The 10389-nt window shown below is 56.9% G+C and overlaps 1 protein-coding gene across 1 annotated transcript; it reads right to left on the bottom strand.

Annotated features, from left to right (window-relative positions):
• Positions 1-4125: 4125 nt before the first annotated feature.
• Igf2 (insulin like growth factor 2) lies at positions 4126-8566 on the bottom strand. The gene is made up of 4 exons (XM_052173645.1): positions 8540-8566; positions 6008-6170; positions 4721-4869; positions 4126-4461 (listed from the first exon to the last, which is right to left on the bottom strand). Exons 1-4 carry the CDS (start codon positions 8564-8566, stop codon positions 4225-4227), a joined length of 576 nt encoding a protein of 191 aa, XP_052029605.1. The 3' UTR covers positions 4126-4224.
• Positions 8567-10389: the final 1823 nt, after the last annotated feature.

Here is a 10389-nt window from a genome sequence, read left to right as displayed (position 1 = left end):
ACTCACCGGGTAGGAAGACTCAGCGGGTAGGAAGGTGGTCAGTTTGCCCAGATCCAGACCTCAAACTAGCCTCAACTCTGTCAAGCTAGAGGCTGGCCAGTGTCCTTCGTTCTCATCTTACTGATATCTGGTCTTCCTCTTCAAGGATGAATTTGTGTCTTCTAAGCAGTCCCCTGTGACCACTGTGTACCCTGAGTTTAGAAGCAGCCCTTGGGTTTGTAGGCTGCCCTGAAGACCCCCTTTAGCATGCCCAGTAGAGACTCTGGAGTGCAAACAAAACTAAAAGCTAATGCTAACGGTGTGCTGGCTTGCACCTATAATTCAGCCTCTTGGGGGGAGGGGGGCTGAGGCAGAACTGAGACTGCTCTGAGTTCTAGGACAGCATGGACATACATCCATTTGCAGTTCCAAGCTTGCCTGGGGTAGAGTGTGAGACTCTGTATCAAAAAACTAGCCCAACACGAGAAAAAGAAGTGCTAGTGTGTAGCAATAACTGGGGAAAAGGAGCAGGGTCCCAGGCACCGGGCCTCAGCAGCTGCCCTAGCCTGGGCTCTTCCCACATGGGGGAAAGGCACATACCCATCCGCACTAGAAAAGTGGGGGACTAAGGACTAGTAAAGGTGCAGAAAGACGGTATCCAGGCCAAGTAGCAAGCATCTAGGGGTCAATCTCACTTTACTCCCAGGGTCCGGGATCCCAAAGACCACTATTACTGGGCAGGTGGGTCCAGTGACTACTGGGGACAGGCTCCAGCGTAGCCTTTATAGAGGGAACAGTACGGGTGACTGCATGCGCATGGAAACCATCTTAGGTGTTTTCACCCTGAGTCCCCATGTCCATCACCAACCACGATTCTTCACCCATCTTGCTCCCCAACCCCCAAGGCTAAGGGCAATGTTCCCTGGGGTAGGTATTCATAGTACATGGCTCATTCCAAAATGTGGGACCCCTTTAGTCCCATAGCACCCCATCTTTGAGGACTTAGAGTGGCTTATTGAGCACCACTTCTTGTACTTCAAAGGCTTCTCTTCTTCATCTGCTGGCCCCCATGTGCCCCCAGGCATCAGGCACCCTTTACTCCATCCCTCCCTCCCACCCAACCTTCCCTCCCTTTGCCCCCTCCCCCAGATAAAAGAGCAAAGAACTCAGTAACTAGAATTTTAAATGCTTTATTAGGTTTGCAAGCGTTACAGGTTAAAAACAAAACCCAAGCTTTGGGTTTTGCCAGAAAATGCATGTTAAAGGGACTGGGTTGGGGCAAACACCTGGGGGCCACTGCTGGATGACATGGACAGTGGCACAGGTGACATATGGCGTTCGACGCGTGGGAAGTCTTTACATGATGACAAAGGGAGGGACCCAAGAGGGGATCCCACCGAAGACAGTAGGGAAGAGACAAGATGGAGGGCCACACTAGGCATGGGAGGCTAGGGAGGTGCCTGCATCAGGGTGACCTATGATGGGGAGAACTGTAAATCTGGGGACACAGAGGGTGGTCAGCAAATGCCCCTGAAATCACCCATCCCACGAGGCATATTAACACTGGGTGGGTGTCCAGCCAAATGGGCAGGTAATTTAGGGTGCCTCGAGATATTTTGGGTAGCAGGCCAATTCATATTCTCCAATTATAACAATTTACTCTTTGAGTTTCTGTCCAATGTTCCAAATGGCCCATTCTTTAGGCACTTGCTGAGGGACCCTCTGTGCCATGCTTGACTGACACACACCGCCCCCAGGGTGGTGCCAGTCCTGTCACCTGGGCCCAGAAGCCTCAGGCCTCTAGATTGCTAGTTGGACTGTTGGGCAGGGGGGCTGCACTGGAAGCAGAAGTGGGGGTGAGGTAAACCTCCAGCCGCCCTGTTCCCCACCGCAGTCCTAGGCACCGTGGAGTGGCTGCTACGGCTCGCCAGACCCTCGGGCCTCAGGGCCCAGATGACCCCTTGTACACAGTCCTCCTGGCTCTGTAGGCTTTAAGCCTCCTAGCTTCCCCAACTCCAGGCCTCACCCCACCTTGCCCCAAAGAGGTCTGTAGAGCTCCAGACCTCCTGTGGGCAAGGTGGGGTGCTGAGGAGTGGGCACGATGACACTGAGGGACGGGGGAGGACCTCCCCCAAGTGCTCAGAAGGCAGCCACCTGCTCCCGCCTGATGGAACCTCTCTACTCTCACATCTATATCCCCTTCCCCCACAGCTGGCATTGGCCAGCTGGGGGCCCCATCTTTGTGGCTTCCGAGCACCTTCCTAACACCTGAGGGGACACTACCCCACGCCCCCTCCACTCCGCAGAACTTCTGGGGACCAGCCACTGTCCCCAGAAGTCAGGCCAGGTAGCGGCCTTCTCAATTCCTTTTATTTCTCTGTGGGTGCGTGGCCAACATCCCACAGAGACTCCACTCCCAACTCAGGCCCAAGCGATAGAAAGAGATAAAAAACAAAAACAAATCAAGGTTGATAAATGAAAGGAGAGCAGGACATGGTGGTAGCCGGTGTTGATGGCTCTAGCCGGTGTTGATGGCTCTAGCTGGTGTTGATGGCTCAATGCGTTCATTACTTGATCACTGCTCCCGTTATATAGGGAATGGGTACAATTTGATTATGAGCGCATAAAAAGCTAAGGAGGGATAAAAAAAAAAAACAAAACAAAAAAAGGAAAAACCGGCCCCAGAAACAAAAAGAGGGGAATAGATCAATTGGCATAAAATTTGGGGTCCTGATTCTTCAGTAATTCTGCAAGTTGACCTGTGACTCCTCCTGATTATTCCACGTAAAACCTCTCTGCGACCACTTCCTACCCATAGCTCCCCCCACCCAGCCCCCACTGCCCCCCACCCACCCCTCCAACCGCCAAACTTCCCACACTCCCCACATCAGTGTGAGTCTCCTGGGGAGCCCCTAAAAAGTGGGGGCTCCCCAGGAGACTGACAGGGATGGCCCATAGGTGTGCTTGGGGTAGGGGTTGTCCCCCAGATCTTTCCTCCCAGGAACACACCTAGGGCTCAGGGTACTTGGGCAGCATGTATCACTTGGCAGTGCCATCTCCTTATCTGGCCAAACTTATTCTACACTGGCTAGGCATTGGTCCTCACGTGGGCTGGGGAGCACTGGGCTCATGCTGTAAGGGTGTGGACAGGTGCCCAGATGGAAGTGAGCCTGGCTAGAACACCTCTCTCACTGAGAAAGACAGAACTAACAGCCTAGTCACACACAGGGCCAATAAGCAGCAGCAGAAACTAGATGGATTGGGAGGGGAGCTCAAACCATGCAAACTGCTCAGGGAATTTGGGATGGGCCTTGGTTTGGGCAATGTGGTTAAAATTGAAGTTGTTCAGCCATTTCAATGTTCTCATCCAATTGTGTGTGTGTGTGTGTGTGCCTGTGTATGTATATCCATGCAAATGTGTTATGTGTATGTGTGTGAGTGTCTGTGTGTGTGAGTATAAACATGTGCTTTTTAGTGTAGGTAGAGAAAAGTGAGATTTTGGGATGGGGGGCTTGTGCCAATTAAGCTCTAATTCCAGTTTTCATGTTGTTCCTTTCCTCGGGTTCCTTCACCCAGCCCCTTGGTGACATGGGGGACATTTGTGATGGAATGACCAGTGAAGAAGGAGTTTGGGCGGCTATTGTTGTTCACAGCCAGCTTATGCTAAAAGCGCCTGGGGACAAGGAGAGGGCACTGAAGCAATGACATGCCACCTGCAAAATTTTGGGTCCCCTTCCTTTCTTCTTGGGTTCTGAGATCCAAGTCTAAGCCAATTTGACTAAAGATCCAAATGGGAAGAAGATGAAGGGGGGGGGCCGAATTATTTAATTTTGCCAATTGTTTTTAAGCCAATTAATTTTTAGTATGTTTTAGCCAATTAATTTCTTTAGTTGTTTAATTTTTAAATTATCAGTTATGGGGTTTCTTAAAAGCCAATTCGTTTTAAAGGGACTGTATTTTTTTAAATTTTTTTTTAATGTACAAATACAATTTGGGGGGTGTCAATTGGGTTGTTAAGAGCCAATCAAATTTGTTTTTGAAGAGTTGCTGAGATCCCCTTGCCCGATGGTGTGGGGAAGGGGTGCAGCCTGATGTGGGGAGGCGGGGCATGGGGGTGGGTAGGGAGAAACCTGGGGAGGGAAGGGAAGCAGAGAGACTTTAGTGTGGGACTGATGGAACTGTCCCTGCTCAAGAGGAGGTCACAGATTGATGGTACTACATTGCAGAATTACCACATAATTTGGTTCACTGATGGTTGCTGGACATCTCCGAAGAGGCTCCCCCGTGGGCGGGGTCTATGGGTGGTAACACGATCAGGGGACGATGACGATTGGCCTCTTTGAACGCTTGGAGCTCTCTGGCAAGCATGCGACCCCGACGGGCTCGCAGGAGGGCAGGCAGGCCTCTACGCAGGCGTCCGGCGGACTGTCTCCAGGTATCATAATGGAAGAACTTGCCCACGGGGTATCTGGGGAAGTCGTCCTGAAGAGGAGGTGCTAGTCAGCAGGTTTCAGGGTATCATGTTAGTTTGAGCTCCCATCCAGGTGTCACATACTACCTACCACATTCACTAGAGTCACACCATCTCATGGCAACTTCCCAGAAATATCTATGTTAATGGGCAGAGGCCAACAGTAAAATGTGTGTGTGTGTGGGAGGTGCTTCGTGGTACCCCAAATCAAGAAGCGAGTGGTCTTTTTGTCTCACCCCACAATTCCTTCAACCCCACCCAGCTACTTACCGGAAGTACGGCCTTAAAGGTAGACACGTCCCTCTCGGACTTGGCGGGGGTGGCACAGTATGTCTCCAGGAGGCGCAGGTCACATCCGCGGAAGCAGCACTCTTCCACGATGCCACGGCTGCGACGGTTGGCACGGCTTGAAGGCCTGCCTGGAAGTTCCACAGGGCAGACAACTTCAGTTAGTGTCCACTGGAGTCAGCACCCATTGGAGTGGCCTCCTCAGCGCCCGCCCCCCCCCACCCAGGGAAGGCTGAAGAAGGAAAGAACTACCCCTCCCTCCCCTTCCACTAGGCCCTGGCTGGACACTAGGTCACCCTGCAGGGATGTGGGTAGAAGTGTGAGCCAGACAGGCCAAGATGCCCAGAAAGGAAAAATAAAGGCGCATGCTGCAGGACCAGCCCCTGGCATCTGGTGCCTCCTGCCTGGCAACTGACACAGCACAGTCTCTCTGTCCCACAGACTCCATGGAGACCAGAGGCCACACTGGAGTGGTTTAGAAAACAGGGAGGAGGGGGGTGAGCCCCTCAAGGGGGCCATGGTGGACACAGGTGTGGTCCCTGGACTTGAAGGCCCGGCCTGAGGGGCCCACCCCCACCCCCACCGCTGAACTGTGACAGGAAGGGAAGATAGGGCAGGAGAGAACAAGACGGGAGGGGAGGAGTGAGGCACCCAAAAACCACTCCCTTCTCTTCTCCCGTCTTCCCCCTCTCCCCCACGGTCCGAGGGTGGGCTTGGGGCCCTCCTATCTGTGAAGCCCCTCCGTGCAGGAGTGGCTCCTGATCAAGGACTGGTCCTGCAGTACCCAGGAGCAGGAGTAGTTTCCAGAGGTTTGAGTACTCAGAGCAGTTCACAGGCAGGTAGGCAGAAGTGAAGAGGAGGAGGCTGCGTGTCCAGGACGAGGCGAGGAAGATAAGAGTGGCCCATGCCAGCAAGGACAGTCATCCATTCCGGTGCCCCTGCCCCTCCCAGGCATGCCCCACCCATGTGTCCCCATCACCGTCTTCTGTGAGCAGTGAGCCCATGCCCAGCCCCTCCCCCAACTGGGAAGTCAAGAGAAGCATGAAAGCAGGTAAGCGCCCCATGTTGTAGGTCTGGGAACCCCTGAATGTGAATGGCCAAGGTCCAGCTCTCCCCTTGTACCCCCAAACTACATGTACACTCTCAACCTGGCTGAGACGTGGCAACCACAGTTGGTTTTGCTTTTATTAACTTTAAACCAGTGCGGACTAACTGTCCCCCCACCCAGGGAGGCTTGCTCCCCTCCCCCATCTCTCTGGAGTTGCTTACTGAAGTAGAAGCCGCGGTCCGCACAGACAAACTGAAGCGTGTCAACAAGCTCCCCTCCGCATAGAGTCTCCCTGGGGCCGTAAGCAGCGATGCAGCACAAGGCGAAGGCCAAAGAGATGAGAAGCACCAACATCGACTTCCCCACTGGGATCCCCATTGGTACCTGGAAAAAGAAATGCAGGCTTTGAGTTAGAGGCCCTAAGCCACGCCCCTAATCCCAAGAGGCTGGCTTCTCCCCACCACCAAAGACACCTATCATCTCTTAATTAAAAATGTAATTGGAATTTGAAAGACGGCCGTCATTATTTTATTTAACCTGTGAAAACAGGAGAACTTGAATCACCGAGGTCAAAAACCGCTTTGAGTGTGGAGAAATTCAATGGACCCCAGGAAGGCACCCCGTGGTGGCTTTGAACTGTAAGAAACCCTTGAGGACCACCCATTCATGGGCGCAGTTACGGCTTAACCACACCCACAGCAGCAGGGGCCAGAGCTGGACACTGGACCTGGTTTCCATGCTATGACATCATGGGGGTGGGGCCAGCCCAAGTGCACATCACCGTTGCCACTCCTACTCTGGCCTCCAAGCACTGGCCAAGATGGCAGATAGCTCCACCCCACCCACCGTGGAGCATGTGCATCCAAAGGGACCAGTCTTCAACCACCCCGCCCCCTAGCTGGCCACCCCTTCCTAAGCAGCAGAGCCAGCCCCGCCCGTCCACCCCACCTCCCAGGCTTTGGTGAGAGGGCCCAGGTCAAGAATCCAATGGTTAGCGCAATGGGCCTGCCAGCACTCCTGTGAGCCTTGCTCTCCAGGATCACCCAGTCCTCCAACTATAGACTTTCCTGAGTACTCTGAGCTTGGAAAAGAGCCTGAAGTCCCATACCAGGCCTCTGCCCCTTACCATCCAGAGTCAGCGACCCTAGAGAGTCCCTTTATGGCCCGTAGGATGATCTTTTTGATAAGAACTAAATTTACCCAGGGCACCCAGTTTTGGAGGGACACACCCCCTCCACAGGCTGTGTGGCTACAAGTGGAGACAATGGTTAGCTAGCTTTTTCAGTTGTGGGAGGCCACGGTGACCCACAGTAAGCCACCCTTGTCCCTGCAGTCAAGTAGAGCCCCCCCAGACCTCAGCCCCAGATTCTGCTCCATCACTTGCGACCAGCAGGCTATAGCTACCGCAGTTAGTCCTGGGGCAGGGCGGGGGAGACAGGCAGATGGGGAGCTGACCTCCAAGTCCCTTCCCAAAGCCAGATCACGCTGGCTGGTCCCGCCCAGGTGTCCAGGAGACGCAAGCAGGAGACTGACCAGGAGGTAAGGGATAGGTGAGGGCCCGAATTTGTTGGCGTGGGGAGGCAGAGGGGAAGGAAAAGTAGGGGACGGGGCAGGTGAGGAAGCCTGGATCGAGTGGGAGCACAGGGCAGAGGCCGAGGGAGGACGAAGGCTTGGGAGAGGTAGCAGGCCAGGCTGCAAGGGTAGAAGCCCCAGGCTACCCGGTACCCTGACCACCCAACTGGGCTGGCCAGAGGTGGGGTGGCAGCAGGGTCCTGGCTCCACGGCCCTGGTTACCTGAAGTTGGATAAGAGGCCGCTGGGGCTGGAAGAGGATGAAGACAGGAAAAGGCTGGAAGGTTCTCACAGGAGAAGCTAATGTCCAGTTTGAGAACTGGTCAGTGCCTCCGCTTTTTATGTCTGAGTCGGCTCCTCCCAGTCCCGGCTCCACCCTACCCCCCACCCCCTCCCTGATGACCACTCCCCCCCACCCCCTTTGCACCCGCCCCCTCCCTCCTTCCAGCCAGTCCCTTTTCTCCTGCACCCCCAAGAGCTAGCCTTAGAAAACCACCACCAATGGGAGGGGGGCCTCATCGTGCGCCCCCAGCCCTTTCTGCACAGACCAATGGGGGCGGGGGGGGGCTCCTTCCCACACCCTCCTATGGAAAGTTCCACCCAGTAAAAAAGCGGGGGCAGTTATTCCTCTTTGAACTGTAACATTTCTGCCCTTCTGAGCCCGAAACTGTCCCCACTCCCCCCCCCAACATTCCAGGTTGGGAATGTTGGGGACAGAGTTGGGGTGTGTGGGGGGTGGGGGGAACAGTAAACTGTGGGGGTCTGGCCTCTTTTGCCAATTTTGGGGGGGGCTCCTGGCCCCGCCCACCCATTTTCCTTCCTGTCTCATTGGCACAAAGTCAACATACCAGGGTGGGCTTTGGAGACTCTGCCCCCCTCCTCATTACCCAGCACGGGGGAGGGGGTACAGGGCCTGCACAACACGAATCTTACGTTTTAAGCAGTTCATTCCCCCCTTTCCCAACACACAGCAAAGCACCAGGAAGTCTCCTGTGAGTTCAACTTATGCACCCCCTCCCCAACAGTCCCCATACCACCGCCCCTTCCCCCACTCCATGGCGCAAGGGGAACAAGAGTTTGCTTAGGGAACGAGCCCCCAGCCCCCCACCCACCACACCAGTCACGCCATGCCCAAGCCCAGCCCTGCGCACCCCCACCCCCAGGGCCCCTGAGAGCCCTTACCTGGAAGCCGGCGACGCTGCCGCCCATCTCCCTGCTGCAGGTATGCAAACCGAACAGTGGGCGAAGGCCCTTCTGCCGGGCACTCCTCTGCCAGCGCCGCTCTGACCGAGTCGCAGAGGCCGAATATGCGACGGGTCAGAACGGGGAGATGGCTTTTGTGGTGGGGATGGGGGCGTCTCTTCTGCTTCTTTAGGGGATCTTAGGGCTGGGGCGGGCCAGATATTGTACTTTCGGGGGGGAAAAGGTGTCGGGAAATGAGGTCAGCTGTTGTATCAAGGATAGTTGGGGGGCAGAGATAGTGAGAGAGACAGAGTGAACGTGAAAGGGGGGGACCACAGAGAGGGAGGAGAGGGAGAGAGGACAGCGAGAGGCGGGTAGGCTCACAGCGGGAGAGGACAGCACGGAGAGAAACAGAAAGCGTATAATTAATCCACTTGGTTAGGCGAAGGCAGAGGGCGGACGTGAGGGGGGAGGGAGTCTGAGGCTAGGAGCGGGGAGGGGGCAGGAGGGGAGCCTAGGAAAGGTGGCGGGTAAGCGAGTGCGCAAGGGGGGGCGCACTCTAAGCAGAGGAGAGGATGCAACTTCGAAGGAACGAGGGCGGTGTTGAGGGGGGAGGAATGGAGGCGTCACCCCGGCCACGGGCACCCAGCTCGGTTAGGGCCGACGGAGCCCTCAGCCGTCGTAAACCCGGGCTTCTTGTGGGGGGGACTGGCGTGGCGGCGCCTCGGCTGCTCGGGACTGCAGCGAAAAAGAGGGGAGCAGCCGGGCTGCGCGCCGGGGAGGGCTGGGAGGGGGAGCGCGGGGGATGACAACGCCGGCGACCTGCAAGCCGGACTGCCTGCGGTGGGGACCGCCTCCTCAGGCGAAGCAGGAATGGGGTGTTGAGGTAGATAGAGGAGGAGGCGGTGGGGAGATCCGCAGGCCCGACGGAGCGCGGCCCCGCCGACGGCGCCCTGCACAGGAGTTAGCAGCAACGAGGTGGCGGACGGCGTCGACGCGGGGCCGCCAGCCCGGATGGAGGCGCTGGCGGGCCGAGCGCGGGCGGGCGTGGGCCAGGAGGCGGGGGGCGGCCGGAAGGGGGGGCCGGGGGCCGGCCTGGCCTCACGCAGCTCCGCCGGAGAGCAGGCGAACTCCGGGCGCCAACGCCCGGTTCTTATAGCCGCGCCACCCCGCAGCTCGGCGCCCGCTCGGGCCCCGCTGGCCTTACGCCCGCGCCAATGGGCGTCCACAGGGCCCTCGCCCCGCCCCGGGACCGCCCCCGCAACTCGACCCACGGGGGGAATGCGGGTCGGGGGCCCTGGGCACGGGGATTGCCGGTGGGGGGGGAGTGGGGTGCCTGGTAGCAAAGATGGGGGGGGCTGTGCGCCCCAGCAGGCCCACTAAATCCTGGGTGTCCATCCCAAAAAATCTAGGCCCCATGTCATGTTTCCGGGGTGCCCTGTGCTTGTGCAACATGGGCGCGTGGTACAACCAACGTGCGTGGCACCCTGGGCCTCAGTGATAGTGAGGGGACCTGAGCCCAGTTAGAGGGTTACAAGGTTGGAGCATCCCGGTAGACAGAGTTAAGGCGCAGGTAGCTGGGTTGAGAGTCTTCACAGGGACCTACCTGCCAAGCAGGGGACAGTCCCCTGGATCAGCTCGGGCAGAGCGCTCAGCCTCCACCTGCCTGAGCAGACAGGAAGGGCTGCGAGGTACCTCGAATAGCAGCCAGATTCTAAGCGCCCCTAACCGCGTGCTTTGCGCGGGATCTCCTAGTAGCCTGGGGGTTGGGGGGGGGCACCAGGTGCACCATGGAGGGAAGGCTGGCTTGGCCATGCCAGATCTGGGCCCCTCGTGGTGCCCCGCGCAAT

Source organism: Apodemus sylvaticus, chromosome 1 (assembly GCF_947179515.1).
Source record: "Apodemus sylvaticus chromosome 1, mApoSyl1.1, whole genome shotgun sequence".
Classification (NCBI taxonomy): Eukaryota; Metazoa; Chordata; class Mammalia; order Rodentia; family Muridae; genus Apodemus; species Apodemus sylvaticus.
Note: the sequence above shows the minus strand (reverse complement) of the source record. Positions and strands in the feature narration are given on the sequence as shown.

What these genes read in the sequence shown, in the direction of transcription:
- Igf2 (XM_052173645.1), bottom strand. Translation starts at nt 8,566, where the DNA reads ATGGGCGGCAGCGTCGCCGGCTTCCAG. An exon ending in GGACCGCGGCTTCTACTTCA is followed by an intron (nt 4,870 to 6,007) that starts GTAAGCAACTCC and finishes TGGAACTTCCAG; the next exon opens with GCAGGCCTTCAAGCCGTGCC. An exon ending in CCTTTAAGGCCGTACTTCCG is followed by an intron (nt 4,462 to 4,720) that starts GTAAGTAGCTGG and finishes CCTCCTCTTCAG; the next exon opens with GACGACTTCCCCAGATACCC.